We start from the raw sequence: 24,760 nt of genomic DNA, 5'->3' as shown, positions 1-24,760 counted from the left end.
AGATTTTGTTGTGCAAAAGACTTACCTGTATTCCCGTTTCTTTTTTTAGTGTGTCCAGTGGGTTGATGATGCAAAACTTAATCAGCTGAGGAGAGAAGGTATTCGCTATGCCAGGATTCAGCTGTATGATAATGACATTTATTTTATTCCAAGGAATGTTGTTCATCAGTTCAAGACAGTTTCTGCTGTATGCAGTTTGGCATGGCATGTTCGACTTAAATTATACCATGCAGAGGAGGACACTTGTCACAGTACAGTTTGTCATGAAACATGCATCTCATCAGGTCCCACATCATCAGTTCTCAGACCTCACACTGACAACAAAATCTGTGCTGTGAACCAAGCCTCACCAGACTCTGTGTTTTCAGACAAACTTCATTCTAAATATGAATTACAACAGATTAAACATGAACGTATTCCATCTATAAGGATAAAGGAAGAACCTGTGAAAGTTAATATATCCGAAAAGACTAGAACACCGAATAATACAGCAGGCAAGAACATTAAGGCAAAGTTGGATCATGTTCAGTTTTCAGAATTTCATGTGGATATGGATTCTAAATTTGAAAACAGTAACAAAAACTTAAAGGAAGAACTGTGTCCTGGAAGTCTCACTACTATAGTTGATACAAGGCAACATAATTCCTTACATTCAAATCAAGATAAAAATGGTGATGACAATTTGTACTAAATTTGTACATTGCATTTAAAATTCCTTTTGAAAAATTATTTGTAAAAATGATTCATGAAATTGAAAGCAAGCCTGGGAATTGCTCTCAAGTCTGTTACAAAATAGAGTTTATGTAGCTTTGTAACATTCCTCAGTGCCTGTCCATAACTGAAGTTCAAGCATGTAGGGCCAGATGCACTGTAAACACTGCAGGTTAAACACAAAGGAGTCTAGAATAGTTGTTGGAGTTGGAGTTGTAGGCTTTAGAATGGAGCTGACAAAATCATATAAATATATTTTTTGTAATATGAGCCAGAATTCTTTTTTGATGATTTAAGTTTTTTCCATAGAACTTATTTATACAGACTTTTTTTTTTTTCATTTTAAATGTCAGCACTGTAGTGTAAATAGCTTTTAAAAATCTTTTTAGTGTGATTTATATTGAAATGTGAACCACTTAATAAAGGTTCATGGTAATAAATGCTTTCTGTTGAGTTTGCAGAAACAAACTGACAATTCAGTTTACTTATTTGATATATTATGTCTCTGTTAATATATACATGTGGGGAGGTAATGGAAGGAAAATGTATGTTCTCAAATCTAGTAAATATTTAAATTTTCCATACTGTAAAAGCCTTCAAAAAACCAGGATTCAGCTGCAAAAGCATATACATATATATTTTGTGTATGTATACACACATGTTTGTGTATTTGAGGGTGTTATATACATATATATATATTGTTTTGCACAATTTCTTAAATTGATGAATATATGAAAATTCTTAGTGCTACTTCCTGGAATACATCCTAAAATATTTATGTTCAACATTAAGAAAATTATAGTTTTAGAAATTGGAAGAACTAAATATGTTGATGGTTTTTATCCTTCTAATTAATGAAGTTATGTGGTCAGATTCTTTAGCCCTAGTGTAACTTTCTTTGTTGTGTAATAAGTTTAGAAAATTTTCTTACCAATAAACACCTGTATGTTTAATAATAGCTGATTAAAAATTAACATGCAGAAAGTTTAATTATGAGTAATTAAAAGTTTTCTTTTTCATTTTTCCATATTACAAAAAGAAAATTTTAAAATAGGGGCAATGACAGTGATCCAGCTGCCATATGCAGATGTGACTAACAAAACATTGTCAGCTCATCTTTCTCAGGATGCTTCTCCAGCCTGCAAGGCAAATGTCAGGTGTAGTACTCCTAAAGATGCTCTAGGGAGTTCATCTAGGAAACAGGATGGCCAATGCCTGCAAGGTGAAAGAAATCTGCACCCATGGGCTTAGTACAGTTTCAGTCTTTGTCCACTTCTGGAATTAAAAGTTAAGTATTCGATGTGTGTACGCAGGGAAGGAGCTGAATCATTGCAAACATTTTGTTTATTGTAGTATCCTGGGCCCCTATCTTGATTGGTGACTCTGTTTGCTTTCCCTATGCTGCCTTTTGGTAGACATTTATTTTCATTCAGTGGGTTCTGTTTTCACCTCATTTTTGTTAAGCCCTCATGCTTCTAAGTGGTGAGAATCCACTTAGAAAAATATTTTTCACCAGACCTGACAAAAATCAGTAACAGTGAGAAGTCTCCTGACTTAAGATAGGCAAATAAAATAGAATATCTTGGTGGCTTGTAGGAACTCAGTGTGTTTGTAGTGGGGGATGTTTCATGGAATAGAGAAGTTAAAAATCATGACAGTGTAAATAGGGGTTTTGTTTTATATGCTATTAGCTATCTTTCACTGAACTTAAGCCACTTTAAGCTAAATTTAGGGTTCTTTACCATCTTTCTGGGAACAAAAGTTCTTAATAAATGTGTATTAAGAAATAGGAGGGTATATGGTTAAAATTTGGTTTTTAAATTGACGTTGATATATTAACACAGTATTTTTATTTCCAGTCATATATAAGATACACTGAGGTCATACTGTTAGAAAATGCTATTCCTTACAGTCTTAGCTTAAAAGAAGACATAGTTGTTGCTTCTAGGTGTAGTTTCTTTTGTAACCCGCAGTCAGTCATCCCCAATTCAAAGCTGTAATTGATTTGTCAAATGCATACGTCTCTGTGAAGGTGAAGCATGCATAACCGACAGGGTCAAGAGCTCAAGATAAAGCCTTACAGACTTGAATTACATTTATGGCCCTGCTCTTACGGGTTATTTTTAAAAATCCTCCTCAGATGCCATCTGAGAACTTGTTGACTACCTTTGTTACACACAAATACCTATTTTAATACTGCATGTTAATGGTTTTTTTAGTTAGTACACTCCCATTCTCCATGTGAATATAAGATTTTTTTTCCCCCAGTGTCTTGTACCAGAACAATAAAGCACTAAAGATAAAGTTTTAATAAGGTCATATATTATACAGAGTGATTGTTATATGTGAAGTGATGTAAAGACCGTCACATAAAAATGTAGGTACCTCAGTGGTATTTGCTGCACCTGCACACACACACACACACACACACACACACACACACACACACACACACTCCCCCCCCTTTTTTTTTTTTCATTTTATTTATATCTTCTTAGCTAAGTAGTATATATCCCATACTCAGGTTAGCTATCAAAAGAATTAAACATTTTTGATATTTAGTTGCAGATTTACATAAAGCCATATGTTGATTATCTATCTTCCTTATGACAGGACTGTTGACCTTAATGATCAGGTTGGTTTAGCACAACACTGTGTATTGTATGTATGTGTGCATTTCTGGGTAAACTTGTTTGAAATATGTTTGTTTCCAAAGTGGCAGGGGTAGAAAATTGAGGAAAGATTTTCTTAGGTTAAATGTTTAATAAATTTATTAATGTACTCAAAATAAGATTTTTTTTTTCCTAAATTCAGTTTTATGTCAGGTAAGGGTTTTTTTTTTTTTTTTTTTTTTTGTAAATAGCATTGTTTAGTAAACTTTCAGTTTTTGGGGGGTAAAGAGGGACAGTTTATTGATATGTAAAGCAATTATTTACATTAGCCAAGGTACAGATTTGTTTTGGCATTTGAGAGACTGTTTTCTTTGTCTTCCACCTTTCAATAAATACTAAGATTGATAACCACAATCTTCTTACCTTTGTTTTGTAATTATTTTCTTAAAATTGACGTTATTTTTTAGTCTCAGACTCTGTAAAAGTTCCTATTTCTGTGTTCAGATTGTAAAATCCTGAAGGTGATTCTAATCTGAAAGTCTCCTTAATCCACCTAAAGGCCCATAATAAATATACACTGCATCAATAGAGGAAACATTGAGGTCATTTCATATCTTCAGTTAGGTGTGGGTTCTGGGGTGCACAGTTAAGTCTCTTCTTGACCAGATTATCTCCATTTCAGGAAGGGGATGGAAGTACCGTTTTTCTCAAAGTATTTTTAGGCTACTAAGAAGCAATGGTGAACTTATATACTTATCAGAGTGGTGGGAAATCTGTTCTTTCTACAACCCAATTATAAGTACTTTGGTATGTAAACAACTTAACTGGCTTTTAAAATGCATTGCTTATTTAATGAAAAAACGATGCTTAACCTGGCTCTTGAGGGCTGACTTCAGATAGTGGCAGGCTGCAGAGCTTTGAGGCTGGGCTTTTGCTGGCTGGCCTGCTCCTCTTTGTTAAGTCTCTAGGAGCACTGCACATTGAACTGGTGGATTAGTGTACCCAGAGCTACAGTCCCAACTCTCAGATACTCTTTCAGATTGTAGTCTGGGCTAGGGAACTGGATTATAGGTCAGTGCCATCATACCCAACTTTTCCTAGACGTGCTGTTTAGTTCCTATAGATCGTTGTGTGCTGCAGATGGAGATACAGAGTGTAAGACACAGAGCCTGAGAGAGATACTTTGGCCTTTATGAGCCGTAAGAGATTAAGTTAAGAGATGTATATGCTGATTTTTGAAAGAGTATGGAAGTAGAAGAAAGTAGTTTTGCATTTCAGGTATCTTCCCTTTCTAGTTCATCCTGAAGTCATACCCAACTAAATGTGGGTATGTGAATGATCTAAGAGAAATATAAATTAAAAGCAAAAGGTATTTTTTTGTTGTTGTTTTGTTGTTTTTTAAAACACTATCTTTATTTTAGGTCTTTTGCCTGCATGTGTTATCTATGCCATTCTTATGTGTAGTGACCATGGAGACCAGAAGAGGGCATTGGGTTCTTAACTTTCCTAAATGCTACGACCTATTAGTTCCTTATGTTGTTGTGACTCCAACCATAAAATTATTTTCATTGCTACTTCACAAATATAATTTTTCTACTACTGTAAATCATGTAAAATCTGTGTTTTTTGATGGTCTTAGATGACACCTGTGAAAGGGTCATCTGATCCCCCCCACCCCCTCAAGGGGTTACAGCCAGTTATACACTGCCATGTAAGAACTGAACCCAGCCAAGTCCTCTGGAAGAGCAACCATTGCTCTTAACCACTGAGCCATCTCCCCAGCCCACTTGTGTGTTTCTTCACTGTGATTTGCCTGCCATTATTGTGAAAATACAAGAACTGTGATTCCAAAATTAATTTGGATAGTTTTGTCTATCTTCACAGAATTTTCTTGTTGAAATTGTACTTAACTGAGCCACATTATTCTGTGAAACACCTTTGCTGTCTTCAGAGACATTCTTTTTCTTGAGTTGGACTTTTGTTAATTCTCATTCTCTTCAGTGAAATTCTTGGAATCTGTGCCTTTATTTCCTCATCTTTCCTTATTTCACTGTACATTTTTCTTTAATCTTTACTCTTAGTCCCCCAGCAGAAATAGTGTTTTCAAAGCAGTTTATTGCCAGATCCATCCATGAGATTCTCCGTACTTTTGTTTAATCCTGTAATACTTAGCACTTTCTTCCTTCTCCCTTCCTCCCTCCTTTTTTTTTTTTTTTTTTTTTTTTTTTGTGTTTGGTATTGGTAGGTTTTCAGTGTTTGGAATGGTTTTTCTGCTTCCCTGCCTCTTTAAGTAATGTTGTCACTATAGTCTTTCCTTTAGTCTCCAAACTCAATTCTTCTCCAAGCTCAATTCTCCAAGTTATCTTCCTGACTGCAGAATTTTCAGTTAGCCTGGTTTTTCACTTATGTTTTAATTATCATATGATTAGAACTAGTTTGTGCTCCCTTGTTAACCCTCAGGCATTAGCTTCCCCTTTACCCCCTTGTTTGGTCATTGGCATCTATCTACATTGTCACCTCTCAGGAAATCAATTTTTCTTTTTTCCTGTGCCAATGAGATGCCTGCAGAAGTGTTTTCAGTTTATATAGTGTGATAGTCATAGAGGATGAACATTTCACCTGGACTCTTCAAATAGTCTAATATGTTCTAGGGTGTGCAGTCCTCCTTATTTCATAATCCCAGTCCATTCTGTTTTGCCCCAGATTAATAGTTAGGATTTTTATTCTGTTTGGAAATGTTCCACGGTGGTTCCTTTTCTTAAGGTAAAGGCCATATTTAGTAAGAGCCTTTATGATACAGTTATTTCTACCCAGCATCATATATTACAATGAGGTCACTTTTTGGCCTCACCAAATGATGGTGTCCAGTCATCTCAAAGCATCCCTGGGGAATTGGTTTTGAGACTGGTTTTGCATACCCAGATCTTTAGATGTTATGTTATCCTATATGAATACTTGTCTATAACTTCTGTATATACTGTATAAACAATTTCTAGGTTATTTATAATAAATGCCTAATATAAGGTAAATGCTGAGTAAAGTATTTTTCAGGGATAATGTATGTTCAGTGCAGATGCAATTTTTTTTCCCCATTTATTTTCAGTCTAGAGTTGGTTGGATCTGTGGGCAAGGAACTCTTATGGCTATGGAGAGCTGACTGTACTTGCCATGCCCTTTACCCAGAACATAATTACACAGTGACATTTTGTTGTTTCTCTAGAGTGCCACCTCTGTACTACCTTTACTGATGTCAGAAGTCTGTGTAACACTTCCTTGTGCCCTTTGATAGTACAGCTCTGACATACTCAGTAATGGTTGTGTTGGGCTCTTGCTTATCCACAAACAAAAAGTCATTAAGTTTCTCCTCTCATACCTGCCATCTCAATAAATGTTTGAGGAGACAGAAGAATAGATGATGTAGGCTTCTGTGATATAAAAACTCAGTTCCTGCATATCAATATGATTCCCGGATTTCAACAGAAGAGTAGAGAAAGTTAGATAAGCAAGTGCTGTGGAGAAATCAAGTTTGTGCTTTGTATTGTAGCTATGTAGGACCCCAGTTAGAAGTGAGGAGTTAATGTATTAGACAAACTTGAGAAATTCATTTTTTTAGCTAGTTTTTTTGAAGATACTGAAAGTTATTCAAATTAAGGCCCTCCCCCACCCCTGACACACATGCTGGGGTTAGATCTGCTTCTCACCCCAGGACAGGATTTCTCTGTGGAGCCCTGGCTGTCCTGAAACGCCCTCTGTTAGCCAGGCTGGCCTTGAACTCAAGAGACCCACCTATCTGCCTCCTGAGTGCTGGGATTAAAAATGGTGCACTGCCACCATGTGGAAGGATTAGATTCTTAACTGCCTCAAATGATTAAAATGGCAATCATATTAACAGCACTTAAATGTAATCTGAGGTAGAATTGAACTAGTTTTAATCATTCTGCTTATACTTTGATAATTCTTCCCTGCTGATAGTATTAACAACAGAAATATTGAATGATGACAACTGCACGATTTTTCTTTTTTGCTGATATCCATTCTGTTTTAGGAGTGGTGCAAGAACATAAAAGTGAAGCATTTTCAGTCAGTCATGTAAAGCTACTTCACTGAGGTATTAGTAACATTTGTAGGACTATAGCTGTGGTTTAATGCAGGTGTGTTAAAAGAAACAGCTGTATATAACTCTGAGAAAATGGTTTCCTATACGTTTGTATTCTTTACTGCACAGGGAGATAATACCTGTTAGGTTGATTCACCTGTTAGGTGAACAGCAGAACATGACAAATGCTTAGCACATTGCTTGGCTTGTTTTAGACGCACCATTAGTGTTCTGGGCCATGGTAATCCTTTCACACTATTTCCGTTTTGCTTGCTTCTCCATTGAGGAGGTAAAGGTGTGGCAGTAAGTAGACATTTAAAACGTCATGTCACAGATTGCCTACTGAGAACGAACTTGATTACATATGATGGTAGACAGTGGCAGAAAACTGCCTTAAGAGAGGAAATATGACTAACAAACACAGAGCAAGCAAAATGAGATTAAACATGAGAAAGTGTGATCTTTGATGGGGAGCATTTTCTATTCATTTGTAATTTTTACCCTTCTACACTGTTCAGAGTTAGACCCCTATTCATGAGAGAACATATCCAATGTTTGCCTTACTTTTAGTTTTACCATTATGAGTTGGTGTTCCTCTCTCTCCTACCCTCGTAGTCACTGTAGTTTTGTGCTTATTCTGTGAACAGGAAATCATTGAATTCTTTTGATAGTTTGTAAATGCTACAAGAATTGACCATTTCACACTCAAGTTTTTCTGTGCTTAGGGATGTGCCTGCCTGTCTGTGGATGAAGGTGATTATCTATTGTCCTTTCCTTCTCAGCTGTTTATTAGCTAACTTTAAGTTTACTTATCTGCTGAATTGTAAAATAATGAAGTGGAAAACAGGCCAAATTTGTAAGGCTAGTAAACTTACAAGAACAATACACTTTTTTCATGGCGTCAACCTTCTGACACTCTGATCTTGTAACCTATAAACGTGTTAGAATATGTTCATAGCTGTCTTGAGACATACATGTGTGCTACAGGTCAGACAGATCTTGGTATTTGAGAACTCTCCATTGGTGGGTTGTTCTTGTTTCACAAAGCTAGCTGGGGGAAAGAGATGTTAACAGATCATGACTTATATTTCATGAAGATGTTTGCTCAAAAATTGTTTTTACACAGAAATTATACCTTTTGCTCAAACTAAAAAAGTGCCACCCATAAGCTATTCATCTATTATAACTTCTAATGTTTGGTACATGAGGCAGTGTTTATGCATCTTATAAAAGGAACCCAAAAAGGCATTTTTTTCCCCCTGTAATACTACTACTTTTTCCCATCTTTTCGAGACAGGGTTTCTCTGTACAACAGACCTGGCTGTCCTCGAACTCGATCCGTAGACCAGGCTGACCTCAAACTCACAGAGATCTGCCTGCCTCAGTCTCCTGAGTCAGGATTAAAGGCATGTGCCATAGCTGCCTAGCTGCATTTTCTTTTTAATGCTTGTCATGACTTAATGTTGAGATGTACTTTTTTTTTTTCCTCTGTGGCTTTGGAGACTGTCCTGGAACTAGCTCTTGTAGACCAGGCTGGTCTCGAACTCACAGAGATCCACCTGCTTTTGCCTCCAAAGTGCTGGGATTAAAGGCGTGTGCCACCAATGCAAAATGTACTGTTTGTTATTAAGGCGTACACCAGTCATTTACTGTGCTGTCCTAGGTAGCACATAAGAGAAAGTTTCCGCATTGAGAACCTGTCAGAGCCCAGTAAAAGTTACTTTACCCTCATGTGTAAGTAACTTGGTTATTGTGTTGCTCTCTGCATGTAATTCTTACTCATTTCTTTAACTTCCTGGTTAAAGTTATGGGAAGAAAGACCTATTACACATTTTCCCTAGAAAAGCTTATAGTTAAGACAGTTGCTTGAAGACAGGTGGTGGTGAGGCAGAGGCAGAGGCAGGCATGACATCTCCCATCAGATTTCTGTGAGTTCAAGGCCAGCCTGGCCTACACAGTTAGCTCCATGACACACAGGCCTACATAGAGAAAGCCTGTCTAGGAAAGAAAAAAAGGCAATTGCTCCAACAATTTTATCTGACCTGTGATCCTTCAGCTTATTTATTACAATGAGAACTTCATTTGAGTTAATGATATATTCCAGAGACCAGTTTGGATCTCTGTCTGATCAAGCCTGGAATCTTCACTTCCAAATACTGTTTTTATGACTCCTATTTTTAGATTCTTAAAAATAACACCACATGGCCAGTTAAACAAGAGGAAGATACTTGCAACTAGATTTTTTTTTTTTTTTTTTAAACTTGCTTAGTTCTTTAGTCTCAAAAGCCTAATGTAATGTAAGCTTTGTGGTATGTGGCTGCTTTGTTATCTTTATTTACAAGGAAGGAATGTATTAAAATAATCTTTGGGGATCTTGGAAGATGGCTCAGTGGATTGAATGCCTGCTGCTTAAGTGTGAGGAACCAAGTCTGGATACAAGTAGGTTCTGGATGCAGGGGACTTACTGGCTAGCCCATGTTTGGTAAAAGACCCTTCCTCAGAAACTGGTGGACAGCAGTTCAGGAGACCAGCAGGTGTTGACCTCTGGTTTCTGTACACATACGTGCATACACTATCCACCTACACAAATTTCCGTATTGACAATGAGAAAATAATGATCTGTGCTTTAAGACTTGAGATGGCCTCTGTAGCCAGGCTGGCCTCAAACTCAAAATTCTGCTTCTCCCATAGTGTTGGTATTATAGGATGCACCATTACACTCTGAGTCTGTGGTAAATCCTTTAAAAATATCAAAAATGGCCACTTTAGATTTGTGACAGAGCTAAAAGTCAAAGCTACATAGGATAAAATCAATCTCTTGAGGGCTAGAGAGAAGGCTGAGTAGTTAGGAGCTCACAGTGCGTTTGCAGAGGACTGAGTTGGATCCCAGTGCTCAAGTCAAGCATCTGCAGCTGCAGGCAGTTTTGACATCTCAGGCTTCTGCAAGCACCTGGGTTTACCTACCTACCTACTTACCTACACACACACACACACACACACACGCACACACGCACACACGCACACACGCACACACGCACGTACACTGGCTTTTGCAAGCACCTGCATTTACCTGTACCCACATAAACACACACAATTAAAATTTAATTCTAAAAATAATCTTAAAAGTACTTGTAAGTTAAGCAGTTCTGAGTACTTACAGAGAGAGGGTCAGGGTTTGACCCCTAGCACCCAGATGGCCTTAAAACCATCTGCAACTCCAGTTCTGGGGGATCTTGTCTTCTCTTTGGGCTGCTGGATACACAAAGTACGCATGAACTCATGCAAACATTCACAAAAAATAACAAGTTTTACTTTCAGGTTTTGAAATGCTTCACTGCTAAACTTTTCAGAAATACTGCTTCCTGGATTTTACTGGCATTGGTTAAGTATGCTGTTATGGTAGCCACAGAGTTTCTCAAACCTGAACACTTTGAGTGAATATTCATATTCATATTCACAGAGCACTATGTTTGAGACTCCAGGACAAATAGGCACAGCTGATTCCTGACAGAATGGGGAAGTAGGTTCCCTTAACTTTAACTAACAGGCAATTCACTCATTCTAAGCAGTAGGAAAGGCTCAAAGTAAGCATAACCCATTTAAAAGTGTCACAGTAAGATTCTTTCTCAGTCAGACATGAGGTTGCAGCCCTAAAATATTTTCATAACCAAGTTTTTTCCTTCATAATTTAGAAGCATACATATTTACTTTTATACATAGCCACTATCCAGTTAATTTACAGTTATATAACTAAGGGCTTTGCATTTACTTCAAGTCCTGAACATACAAGGTAAGAGGCACATGGAAAAATCAGTTCAGAAACAAGCTTTATTACACAGGGATAGGAGATCAAGAACTCAAATATTGAATAATCAAGCTTTGGGTTGGCCACAAGTTCATGCCTTACCAGTCCTGTTTTATGGTAGTTTAAGACTACACTTGGTACTTTCAGTCACATCTCTAGTATTCTTGAAACTTGCAAAGATTCGGAACACTGTATGAACATTGTTGAACAGCAACAGAAAAGAGACAATATCCTCGGAAGTCAGTCTCTCACAAAAAAGACATTATATCCAAGTTCTGTTAAAGCTCCAACCAGTAAGGCCCATAAGGGAATGAAGACATAGGAAAGGTTCATGGTAGTAAACTGTTCCAGCTTAGCACACAGTGCGAGGCAGAAGGCTAACTTTAGTAACATTGCAATGAGGTACCAGGCTTTCTTTTTAATATTGTGTGATCCATGTCGGGGGTCAAAGCCAGACTTACATCGTCCAGCCATTTTCACAATCAGCATGACGAGCAAGATAGTGTCAAATATCCAGACTGGAATAAATATGAGGAACCAATTCCAAGGTGCCTTCTCGTCCAGTTTCAACACCAACATGATGAGGAAGAGCAGTGTGAAAAGCCAGGTGAGCAGCACTCTCTGAGCCAAGGACATTCTCATTTAAACACTTTCAGAGGCCACTTTAGGGCTGAAATAAGGGAGGCACACCCTAGAAAAGAAAAACGGCCAGGATCTGATAGCAGAAATCACTTCTATTCCTAGGAAAGCTGGCTGCTTCCCACTTCTCAGACTTTCTAATTTGGAAAACAGTCTAGCACTCAAAACCACTTGTAGAAATCTCAACAACCATTTCTGCATGCATGTGTGTATAAATATATGTATAACATTAATATTCTATTTTGAATTATGAGATGAATATATGTATATGTGTAAATTCTATTTTGAATTGTGTGTATGTGTGGGTATATGCATGCAAGTGCAGGTGCCCTCAGAGGCTGGCAGACACCCCTGGAGCTACAGACCCCAGCAAGTGTGAGCCTCCCATCAGTGCGTGTGGGGAACCAGCCTCTAGTCCTCTGTAGGGGCAATCTTTGTTCTTAGCTGTGAAGCCATCTTCCCAGCCATTGCCACCTTTTCTTACAGCCCATCACTGCAGCATTAAGATTTTTAGTATAGACACTGAGCATAAACTTTATTTAACAGCAATTGGTTCCTTCTCAATGCTATCACTTGATCCAAGTCACGACTTTCATCTGCACCTCACCCATGTCTTAACCTCTCTGCACACTTGCAAACCTAGTTTTTCATTTAATGCAAGAGGTGCTGAAAGAAAGCACCCAAGGTCAAAGCATTGAGAGAGGAAATGAGTTTGTAATGATGGAAGGGCTGGCATAAAGGTGAGAACACCAGGACTGCAAAGTTGCCAATGGGCTAAGTAACACAAAAGGTATTGCTTCTCATATTTTCAATTATTTTATTGTTAAAGCAGTCCACTTAAAAAATTATGTGCTTTGTCATCAATGTTTAATCATTCTATGACAAAGGGCTTTTATATCACTATTCTCTCTAAATCTATTCTAAAATACTCATTTTAAAAATTTTCATATGTATATATGTCTGCATGTGTGTGCCAATTGTACAAGTGTCCACGGAGAAGAGGAAAACGTAAAATCTAAGGTTCTTTCTGAATGTGAACATGAGCTGCCACCCCTGGTGCTAGAGTTACAGGTGGTCCTGAACCACCTAATGTGGCTACTGGGAGGGAATTGAACTTGTGTCCTCTGGAAGAGCAGCAAGCATTTTAAATTACTGAGCCTTGTCTCCATTTTCCACAACCCTTACTTTGGTTCACAATTTAAGACTTACTGTTACTCTAGGATGTATCCTTAAATCTGGAAGGCCTAGTACCCACTCACTGCCAGAATATTTTCAATTTCTCCTTATTTTTTTTTAATGCTAATATCACTAAATGAATTTTTAAAAAACTTCCATTTTCAATTGGGACTGCATTAACTTATATCTTAGCTTAAGGTATAAATAATGTATTATATCTAAATTTCATGCTTAAATTTACAGACCATTAAGATGAAGGGTAGATACAATGGGAAATCAGAAGCTAAACTACATTCAGCTGAGTAAGGAGTTAATGGGAGAAAGGAAATGGAACAGCCGAGAAACACTATTCCTTTAGCTATGTAGAGAGGAAAATGGGATACAGGACATGAGATTGTATAGAAATACTTAGTTCTCTCTTTCCACTCTAGGTCCTGGAGACTGAACTCAGTCATCAGCCTTGGTGGCAGATATATTTACCTGCTTGCCAGCCCAAGAAGAAATATTTAGGAAAGCAGACTTCATGATAAAATCCAGGGGAAAATAAATCACTGGCAAATGACCCTTTGAAAATGAACACAGACTAGTTGGGAAGACACTGCAGAGGTAAACAGAGGGCCTGGGTGCTAGAGAAGACACAAGGAGACACAGAAGAGCTAGAGCAATTGCCCCAGACCAACTGTACCGACAACTCTGCACATCTCTAGGACAGCATCTTGGGGAAAGCACACACCGCTTGTAGTTCAGTAGATGTGGATGTCCTAGTGCCTTTCTTCTCAGACCCATGCTCGGGACTGCAGTATTTTGGCTTTTAGGGAGGCCTTTTTTTTTTTTTTTTTTTGAGACAGTATGTAACTTTGGCTTGCCTAGAACTCTGGTAATACAGACAAGGCTGTCCTTGAATGAAAGAGCTACCCAACTTTGACTCCGCTAGGGTTTAAAGGCATTGGGTGTAAAGAACTGATCATACTGGGCTCAGTCTTGGAAAGCAATCTTCTTTACTGGTTTTTCCTTGATTGAAGCTTTGTATAGTAAAATGAGATTATTTTGAAGCTGAGGTGGAGATGTGTGCAGGCTGCTTAATTAACTATATATGTTTTTAATGTTTGCTCAGTCCCAACCTCTGATTTGGTCAATTTTAAGAACCTTTATGAAGATTTGAGATCCCTTAAACATAACTTTTCTGTATGCCACAGGATATGAACTTTATTTTTCTTTTTCCTCCTCCTCCAGAACAAGTACCAAACTGTCTGAAATGACCATAGGCATTGTAGATAAGAGGTCAAAGTATGCAAAGGCCTAAGCTTACTGAGATTATACATTTCTAATTGTGTATGGAAACAAAACTCCATTGCAGGAAAATAATCTCAACAAGGGAAAACTGCCTAACTGATATCTAACTGATTCTTAAAGGACTGAATGGGCTGAACTACAATGGTGACACAAGATTCCAATTTACAAAATCATCTTAATCGGTTAATAGGATTTATTTGGTTTTTACCACCACTTTCTAAGGGACGGTCAACGGTGCACTCCAAGACTACAATTCTCTCAACAGATATTTCCCACTTAAGGTGGTTGTTTCTAGTACAAAGGTAGTTTTTGTTTTTTGTTCATATGATTCCGGATCCATTGTCGAAACCTGAGTTTTTTCCTACATGTTAGGCTCTTACCCTAACACCTGCATCTAGTGATTGGTCCAAGGTTCTTCCCACACCATTCCATTTCCCTTCTCCCGCTACTGTCAATACTCTTCTAAATGAACTCTCCGTACCCAGACAGCCCTGTTCAATAAGCTCACAATTTCCGCTACAAAAATCAGTGGCCTCTCTGCTTACAACTCGGCTGACTTTTGGGCTTATCTGCCCTGGAACCTAAGGATGCTGCTAAAGCACCCCGGTCTCTCGTACACAAATGCCCACGGTGGCTTCGCCGGGCTGTTCTTATTCACCTGCGTTGGAATTTAATGCGGTTTTTGCATGATGTACCTCGTCGCCATGCCCCGCGTGGCTGCAGCGTGATGGGGCGAGGGTCACCCAAGCACTCGGAGGCAGCAACAGTACCGAGCGGGCAAGGGCCGAGCTCTCGACTCACCTGGAGGCGCGGCTGGCGGAGAACCGAGAGGACAGCGAAGGTCAGGAACTCCGCCAGTTTGGATCCTACTTCTCTTACGCCCTTTTCCCCCCATCAAATTTATAGGCCCTCACATGGATAATTAAAGAGAAGGTACAGTTCCGTCTCTCTAAACCGCCTAGCTCAGGCCTTCCACAAACCAGGGCCCCGCCCACATCCGGGCCGTCCCCGCCGCCCTCGGCCTATCCCGTAGAAAGGAGCGGACGCTGGCCCGCGGTCATAGGCCCCTTCTCCCCGGTTATTGGTCCACTTGGCCGCCAGTAACTGACAACCTTCCACTGAGCCCGCCTCTTAGTCCCATAGGTTGGGAGAAAAGTCAGTCTAGGCTCAAGCCCAGCGTCGGCCCGCGCTCTCTCCGCCTCGAGCCCCGCCCCGCTCGCTCGGCCCGCGACCTGCCGACTGCGGCGCAGACTCCGTGGCGAGCCGAGGGGCGGGGCGGCCCGGGGGCGGGGGGCGGAGGCCGAGGGGCGGAGCGCAGGCGGGTGCCGGAGGGTGGAGGTAGCGCGCCGCCGGCGGCGGGGCTGTAGCTCTTGGCTCTGGCGGCGGCGCTATCCTCGGAGCCTCTGCGCGTCTCCTAGCCGCTTCCTAGCGGCGCGGGCGGCCACGGTAAGCGCCAGGGCTCCCTCTCGGCGGGCCATGTGGAGGATCCCGGGCTGTGCGGAGCAGGCGGCGGGCGGCAGGGGCGCAGGCTCCGGGGATCCGGGGCTCTGGGGTCGGCGCGGGGCTCCCGCCACAGCACCTGCGGCCCCGCTCGATCGCGGCCCCCTCCCACCTCTGGGGCGCGGAGGCTGCGGCCCGAAGCTCGGCTCGGTGTGGGCGCCCGTGCCTCTGTGCTCCGCCGGCGTGGGGTCGCGCGGTCCCCAGAGGGCGTGTGGGGGCGGCGGGTGGCCTGCCCGGGCCCGCGCGAGGTCCGCTAGCGGCTGGAGGCGCGGGCTCGCGGAGCGGTCGCCCTGCGTGCTGCTGGCGCTGCACGCGCCCAAGGGCAGCTGCTGCTCCCGCAGCCCGGTGCTGGCATGCTGGAGTTGCGGTTCTCACAGTGACTGCGGAGGGGCGGCTGCCCGAGTTCTGTGCACGGGCCTTGCAAGCTATTTCAGGTCTGCAAACAAACAATGCTGTGATTCTTAGGCATGCTCACCTTGTTTCTGCCTCGTGTTGACAGCCATCGTTCTGTTATTGTTCTTATGCTTTCCCACTCACCGCCGTCCTATTAACTTCGGGGATCATTTTACTAAGCGTTTTATTTTTATCCTGACAAAACCGAAGAACGGTATTAATGTGTGCCGGGAAAGTGGAATCTGGGCAATTAATCTCCCTATGGGTTTTACATACTTAGGTACTTCTGAATTTAGGTTATGCAGTTCACAATTGTTTTGTCAATGGTAGATGTTGCTTACTTTAATGTTAGTTTACGTGTAATACTTTTGTAATGTTTTATTGCTTTCATTAAACATTTCTAATGGTTCTTGCCTTTTCCCCTTCTTCTGAGTCTTTGATTATAAACGTAGACTGGATTTTGCTAAGTACTTTTGTAAATTCTTTTTTCCAAAACTGAACCTCCACAAGCACTTTAGTTCATAGTTCAAGACCTAACTTCGGTTTGACATACAGGTTGTAGACTAAAAAGAAAGACATATGTATTCCTATGAGTTTTAGGGCTCAGACTCCAGAGGAAAGAAATACTACGGGTGTTCAAGTTAGACTGAGCTATGTTTGTGACCACAAAACAAGGTGATTCCAATACATTGTTTTTCTCTTGGAAGTAGTCAGCCTCCTGCATAGGGAAGCTGTTGAATGCATTAGATTGTGCCAGTCTAGGTGTTAGGTGGGAAGGTTCTGATTTTCATCGAACTGTAGTAGAGCTTGAAAATGGAAGGACTTCAGGCGCAACTATCACCGTGGGCACTCCTGCGTAGTCAGCCTGCAAGAGTAAATACGGTAAAGGCCAAGTTGGCACCAGACAGTTTATCCTAAAAATAAAAATGACTTGAACAATTTTTAAGTGGACACCTTTTGGCTACTCCGTTTTATGTATAATTGTAAGTAATTTGTAATGCAAATGGCTTCACTAAGAGAATTTATGATAATATGTTGAAAAATGATCAGAAAGTATTTGGATTATTTATGTATTATCTCATTCAATGCACTTAGCTAATGGTTCAAGATTTCAATGGTAATTAGTTGATGGGTTCTCTTATAACCAATTTGATTACAAGGACTACATTTCAATCCGTCATGCTTTACTACTACAGTAAAACCGACTTAGACTTGCTATAAAGAGACAACAATGTTGCAAATCTATAAACTGACTCCAGTTCTCATTATTATAACACTTGCAGATCACTGTGTAATAGGCATTGTTGAATGTTGATGAAGACATGGGATGGAGTCAGTCACTCTCACTGTTCTTAACAGCTGGTTAAGAGGAGAGAGATTCAAACAGATGTTAATACTTCATTCTATTGTGAGAGAATGTGTGGAATCTGGCTGACTTTATGGAGAGTTTAAAGGATAGACACCAGAGCCAGGTGTGGTAGCACAAGTCTTTAATCCTGTTGAGCATTTGAGAGGCAGAGGTTGGAGGAATGTCTGAATTCTAGGACAGCCACATCTACATAGTGATACTTTCTCAAACAACAATAAACAAAACAAAATAAAGTCACTAGAGGTTGAATACCTGTTCATCTTTTACTGTGAATGTGATACCCATGTCAGTTTCCTTACTCTGTTTAGCAGAAAGGATAGTACTTCCAAGTGGAAATTAGGAGGATGGGTGGCCCTTTAAGAGCCTTGGCAACTTAAAAGTAGTTTTCATTGTAGATGGAGGTCTCTTTTCCATCTGGTCCTGCCTGGTCCCGCAGACATTTAGCCCAAATAAACACACCCACATACTTATATTATTTAGAAACTGTTTTGCTGGTGGCTGGGGCTTCTTATTGGCTCTCTCTTAATTATTAACCCATTCTATTAAACTATGTATTGGCATGAGGCTGTGACTTACCTGTATTGCTCTAGTATATTACTTTAGCATGTTGCTCTAGCATGTTGCTTTAGCATGTTACTCTAGCATGTTACTCTAGCATGTTACTACTCTTTTATGGGTTACATGGCTTCTCTCTTCTCTCATCTGGAGCCCTGCCTATACTTCCTGCTTGGCTATTGGTCAGTCAGTGTTTTACTCATCAACCAATAAGAGGAACATATATACAGAAGAACATCTCCCATCATCTCCTCTTTTCTGTCTAAATAAAAAAGTTTTAACTTTAACATAGTAAAACTATATATAACAGTTATCAAGCAAGAACTATAGTTCACAATATTTAGTCTACTAACATTTGGCAAAATGTAAAGAAATTATTTTATCATTTATGCTATCTTTGTGAGTCTAAAGTTTTGTATAACTTACCTTTTATCATAACTAAGGAAAACCATAACCATAATTATCTGTCTTCAACTCCATCAAAGACCTAAGAAGGATAATATATAAACTCTGGTTTTGACAGAGACATCTCTCTGCCTGGACAGTCATCCAAAGTTCCTCTGTAATGTTGGAGCGTCCATCATCTTCGGCCCATAGGTCAGTGTATCTGGAAGACTTCTCAGTGAAGCAGGAAATTTCTAACTGTCCACCTGTATTGGCAGTTTTGTCAGTCATTTTTCTCTGTGTCCTGCAGAATGTCTGGCAGACTCTTCTATGAATCATTTAATTGTTTGGTAGTATGGTCTCTTAAAAGAGCTGTGTTTTTGCTGCTAACACTGAGTCAGGAAGCCTCTCTTAAAGGAACCAGGAAACTCTGTCTCTAGCAAACAGAGACCACTCGCAAAAATGCTGCTACTGAGAAGCCTCTATTCTTTTGTTTTTAGAATCCCTTTTTAAACTTTTGCCAGGTTTTACGTGGAAATTCTTGCCCCATGTTGGGCGCCAAAATGTAAATGTAAATTGGTCTAGATAATAAAAAGCCAGAGTCAGATATAGAAGGAAATGCTGAGAGATTAGAGAAGGAGCAAGCCTCAGTACATCCTTAGCATCTCAGCAGACAAGAGATCATTTTCTTGTATCTCCTTGCTTAAATCCTGTTTCTTCCCAGCTACTTCACTTCCTATCTGTACAGACTTCCAGACCTCTATGGTTAGCTCTTGGCAAGCTCCATTCTCCGACCCCCAGGCAGGCTTAATTTGTTATCTCCACATTTCGTAAATAGGGAAGGAAGGTATTCCATTCTGGAGAACGTAGTCTCAGAACATGAATATAGATTGAGAGAATGGGAATTGTAGTTTTATATAAAAGTACTTGTGAATATGAATGATAATGCTAATTTGCATAGGATGTGTCTGGGCAGAGTATATCTACTTTTGATTGGTGGATATTGCAAAATTAAATACTAAACCATCTTTGTTGCTTTTTTTGTTGCATTACCAAAGCAGCTTATAAAAGAACTTAATTTGGGTTCATGATTTTATAGGGAAAGAGTCTCTGCATCTGGCAGGCTGCCAGTTAGGCAGGCAGGGCCCTGTAAAAATAGCTTAGAATTTACAGGATTTTTTTGGGTAGCCTTGGCTGACCTGTAACTCACTCTGTAGATCATGCTAATCTTGAACTCTGATTCTCTTGCCTCTGCCTCCTGAGCTCTGGGATTAAGAGTGTGCCACCACCACCATCACCACCACCACCACCACCCACTACTACTACTATAGGTCGAGAACTTAAATCTTGATCTACAAGCATGAAGCAGAAAGACACAGAGACCAAGAGAAACTGGAAATGGCTGGGCTTTTGAAACTCGAAAACCCACACACAAAGTAATACAAGCTGTCCAACAGTTCCTAACTGGGGCCACATTCAAATACAGGAGCCTATGGAAACCATTCTCTTAAACCAATACATAGACTAATAGAAACATTTTGTCTGTTGTTACATTTTTACCTAATACTTCCTGATCCACACTTATTTCCAAGTCTAAATGTGTCTGGTTAGTCAGGCATTTCATCATTTCGTTGAGATATTCCATTCTAAGCTATAAACAAAGACTAACAAAGCGCTCCTAGAGGGTTTTAATACTTTATAGACTATAATTTGACATTCTTTATATAGGAAGTGTAATGTGGCTTTTGTTGTTCCCTGGCACTTTATGTAGTCTGGAAACGCCTTTATTGGTAGACTATCTTTCTCTTTTTTTTTTAGACAAGGTCTCCTTTATGTAGCCTTGACTGGTCTGGAATTCCCTACATAGACCAGACTGGCCTTGAACTCAGGTTTTGCTTCCTCTGCCTGGGATTAAAGGTGTGCGCCAGCACCTCCAGGCTACTGTCTTGAGGCTAGCTTGAGATATGGTAGTGGGGCAGGGTGTTTTAAATTGGGACTGCACTTGAAACTGAGGAAAAGGTCTTTCTTTGGTCAGTGTGGAACTACACGTACTTTGGGATTATAAAAGTGAACCATCATTTGATTACCAGAAGCATATGACTAAGATTAAAATACATATGACATTTAGGACAGCTTTATTTTCAATTCAGGTTGTTAGTGTCATGAAAATGGACAAAATGTTAAGAAAAAAAAAATAAACCCAACAAAAACCTAGAAGCAGAACAAAAGATGCAGAGGTTCATTTGCAAATGAAGGTGCTGACTGCCTCCTAGAGCAGGGTGTTTTCCTGAGCACTGGGCAGGGAAGAAGGCATGCTGGTTTAATTCTGAATGGTGACCTGAAGTGGGGCAGGAAGTGGCTGTGGCTGAAGACCTACCTGATTATGATAACATGATTAAGTGTGACATTTAATGTGAGGAAGCAAGAAGAGCATGAGCTTGCTGGCTGTCGAAACAGTAGAAAACTGTTTGTGTATTTGCAGGAATTCTGAAGGGAAGTAGTAGGCCCTGCTATCTCATAAAATAATATGGGACCTGAAAAAAATAGAGATACCAAAGGTTTATGAAAGATATTTGCATGTTATGTAGACAGGTTTCCATGTTCTGTAGGAGGAGGTTTGGGTCTGAATTCTGTCATTCACCAATTTGGCAACTCTGGGTTCATGATTTAACCTTATTTGTAGTTTGGTTTTAGTCATAAAATAGAGATGTCTGTCTTGTTAAACTTTAACTTTAAAAAATGTAAGATATTAGGTCCCTTGAATAGTGCTTCACTTCTAAGTCTTACTCAGAAGCTGATTGTTGTAATTATTTGACTATACATACATACATACATACATACATACATACATACATACATACGGAACTCTAAAAAACAAACAGCTAGATGTGATAGCATACACTTTTAATCCCAGCACTCGGGAGGCAGAGGCTGACAGATCTCTGTGAGTTTAGAGTCAGACAGGTTTATGTAGTGACCTGCAGGCCAGCCAGGGTTACATAGTGAGACAACCCTGATTTAAAAAAAAGCAAAACAAACAAATAGAAAACTTCATATAAAGGTAGCAGAACCGAAAATGACAAGCAAGAAAATAACTCAAGAAGAAGCAATACTCTGCTGAGTCATCCCCAGGCAGAGCCCCAGTAAGAGTTACTACAACAACATGTTGTGTATGTTTGGGGTGAGTTTTGTAGTTTCATTTTTTTTTCTCTGAAGAAAGTTCTTCAGACTCATTTGAGTAGATAGTAGATAGGGTTTCTTATTCTTATTGTCAGAAACACAAAATCGAGTAATCAGACCTCAGCAATGTGAATAAAGTATACAGATAGAGGAACTTGTTTTTCCTCGAATCTCTTATTCATTTTATCCCTAAACCACTTTTTCCTGTGTTTGTGTGTGGTATCTATGCATGCCTCTGGCACATTTATGTGAGGATAGGTCAGAAGCTGCCATTGGGTGTCTTTCTCAGTCACTCTTCATCTTATTGTGAGACTGGGTGTCTGCGGACTTGGAGCTCACTGACTTGGCTAGCCTGGCTGGCCAGCAAGCCCAGGGAGCTCCTGTCTATCACCCAAGCAAGTAGTATGATGTGCCTGCAGGTGTACTGCCCTGAGCCTTTAATAAGGCTCAGGTCTGGGGACAGATCTAAGATCCTTGTGCTTGCAGGGAAAGTAGTAATTGAGCCATCTCCTAGCCCCTGTTCCTAAAATCTTCAATAGACACAAGCCATTAATTATTTTGTTTTTAAATGGCTGGTTTTTAAAAAAAATGTTCATTATGTGTCTGTGTGTGATGCATGGGTGTGGGTGTGTCACACGTGTGTGCAGGTCAAAGGGCACCTTTATGGAGTTGGTTCTCTCCATTTTTACATGGGTTCTAGGGATCAAACAAAAAGTCAGGCTTGCGTGCCAAGTGCTTTACCCGTGAGCTATCTCGGACCTTTGTCTTACTGTTGCTGCGATGAAGGGAGAGTATCAGGGGCTTACAATTACAGAGAGTCTGTGACCATCTTGGCAGGGTGCATGGGTGGCAGGCAGGCATGGTGCTGGAGCAGTAGCTGAGAGCTTACATCTCAGGCAGGGGTGGTGAGAGGGTATGCTAACTGAGAGTGGTGCCTGTGTTTGAAGCTTCAGATTGGGGACCAAGCATTAAATCTATGAGCCCATGAGAACCATTGTCATTCAGACCACCACATACCATAATGCACAGTGCATTTAGTCCCCCCTTCAAAAGTCAAGGCATCTCAGTTTCAAGAGGATTAGTCCATGATCATGGTGGGAAGCATGGTGCTAAAGCTAGATCTGAGAGCATACATCTCATCCTCAAGTACAAGACAGAGGGAGTTAACTGGGAAGAGTGTGTGCTTTTGAAAACTCAAAACCCATCCCCAGTAACATACCTCCTCTCACACCTAATGTTTACCAAACATTCAGACATTCCTCTGCAGGGTACCAAACATTCAGACATGACCTGAGGGGACAGTTGTCATTCAAATTCCCATAGCCCTTTTTTGATGAGTACTTTATTCTTTATCATTCACCAGTTGCCTCCTCCCATGCACCCCTGTACCCTGTCATATTTGTGTCTGCTCCTTGTTGTTGTTAACTTACCCAGTCTAGTTAGTGCTGCCTGTTGGAATGTTGACCCATGTTTTTGGCCTGATCTTGTGTAGGTAACCACAGTTGTAGAAAATTTGAGTGTAAGAGCCACTCATGTCCAGAGGAAAACATTCCTCTCGGTCCCTGGCTTCTATGCTTCCTGAGCCTTGGGGGATAGAGTTTGATACAGATGTCTATTTAGGGCTGGGCACGCAACAGTCACTTATACTCTATTCTTTGACCAAAACTTTAAATGCTTACCACCTCCGAGAGAAGTTATTGAGCCAAATTTGAGGACAATACTAATCTATATGCATAAACAAAACTATTTAGATGGCAGTTTGACAGCCTTAGCATTTAGCAGAAACCCATAGGGCCTATTACCTACCTAGCCCATGGACTTTGGACACTGTTTACAACAGCAGGCACTGATTCTTCTCATGGGATAGGCCTCAGGTTCACTTTTTCCAAAACCTTGGTGCCAAGCCATTAACAACATAATTGTAGAGGCTTTAATTGGAATTAACCCTTGGGTGGTAGAGGAGGCTAGTTAAACTATATGTATTTCCTAAGTGTTTACGCCATACATCCTTTTGCCTACTTTGGAGTGCTGAATATACAAAATTTGTTGATAAGTAAGTTTATCTTGTTTTCCAAATCTGTTTTCCCCTTGTATTTACCATCTTGCTGCATGGTTCTATTATTATGCCAGCTGAGAATTGTGGAGTATTTTTACTCTTCTGTGTCTTCTGTGTCAAATTAATAGCTACACATGGTCATTCTCTTTAATAACTATCTTGTAACCATGTCCTGTTTCAGTATTCACAACTGAAAAACAAGATACCAAACCCAAGTCCTTTGCCTGATTTGATTTAGGCTCCCATCATCTTTCAAGTCAACCTTGGTAATTTCTTTACTTTTCATTTAGCCTCATAGTAATCATTTTTTCATATATTGCTTTCCCTATTGTTGTTTCTGAATTGCTAATGCAATCATATCATAATTAAATAACATAAAAATATATGTGTGCCAGTTACATAAATACCAGATCTCTTCACATACTTTAAGTTTCAACAGTTTTGGTTGATTTTCTCTCTGGGTCTGGAGGTTTCTTTCAAGGGAGAATTTTAACTACATGTTAATTTTTTTTTTTTTTTTAAGTAGGTAAAGGGCTGATCATATTTATTTCCTCTTCACTGAGCATTGATGTCTTGTTTCTTTGAAGGGATTTGTTCATTTAAATTGTTAAATTGATGTAATTAGTGCTCATATTCTCTTTAATGTTTGTGAGATCTGTGAGCTCATGCATTCGGTTTATGTAGTGGTTCCAGGCCAACCAGAGCTACCTAATGAAAGTGTGTAAAAGCAAGGGGGTTGGGGGGCGACATCAACACATGAAACAGGATTGGGATAGGACACTGAAGCAGTGTCCCTACTCTTACTCTTGACTTTGAGAATTTGCCTCACCCCCTGCACCTCCAGGGGGATCTGGCTAAGGTTTTATCTATTTTGTGAATAATACATCAATGTATCAGCCTTTGGTTTTCCTGTTAATTTTTTTAAATACTCATTGTCACTGCTTTATATTTTTTATTATTTCCTGTCTGCTATTGATATATCTTTGAATTT

General features: G+C 40.0%; 3 protein-coding genes across 4 annotated transcripts in view; 2 read left to right on the top strand and 1 right to left on the bottom strand.

The window, feature by feature from the left end:
* Rsbn1l (round spermatid basic protein 1 like) overlaps window positions 1-2,015 on the top strand; it is a 57,138-nt gene extending 55,123 nt beyond the window's left edge. The window contains exon 8 of the mRNA XM_051174801.1: window positions 50-2,015. Within this exon, the coding sequence (XP_051030758.1) occupies window positions 50-691 (642 nt within the window). The 3' untranslated portion in view covers window positions 692-2,015. The remainder of the gene's footprint in view (window positions 1-49) is intronic.
* Window positions 2,016-11,241: 9,226 nt separating this feature from the next.
* Tmem60 (transmembrane protein 60) lies at window positions 11,242-15,272 on the bottom strand. Its single transcript, XM_051174824.1, has 2 exons — window positions 15,134-15,272; window positions 11,242-11,915 (listed from the first exon to the last, which is right to left on the bottom strand). The coding sequence occupies exon 2, from the start codon at window positions 11,864-11,866 to the stop codon at window positions 11,465-11,467; it is 402 nt and encodes a 133-aa protein (XP_051030781.1). The 5' UTR covers window positions 11,867-11,915; window positions 15,134-15,272; the 3' UTR covers window positions 11,242-11,464.
* A 388-nt stretch (window positions 15,273-15,660) lies between these two features.
* The window catches only part of Phtf2 (putative homeodomain transcription factor 2), a 117,215-nt gene continuing 108,115 nt past the window's right edge, over window positions 15,661-24,760 (top strand). Inside the window, exon 1 of one of the 2 annotated variants that reach the window (XM_051174806.1) lies at window positions 15,661-15,778. The gene's annotated coding sequence lies outside the window, so the exon portion shown is untranslated. The remainder of the gene's footprint in view (window positions 15,779-24,760) is intronic. The other variant, XM_051174807.1, reaches the window with a different exon arrangement.

The sequence above is a fragment of the Phodopus roborovskii genome, unplaced genomic scaffold (genome assembly GCF_943737965.1).
Source record: "Phodopus roborovskii unplaced genomic scaffold, PHOROB, whole genome shotgun sequence".
Classification (NCBI taxonomy): Eukaryota; Metazoa; Chordata; class Mammalia; order Rodentia; family Cricetidae; genus Phodopus; species Phodopus roborovskii.
This window is presented reverse-complemented; position numbering and strand designations above follow the sequence as displayed.

Coding starts and splice junctions, on each gene's coding strand:
- Tmem60 (XM_051174824.1), bottom strand. CDS start 11,866: ATGAGAATGTCCTTGGCTCAGAGAGTGCTGCTCACCTGGCTTTTCACA.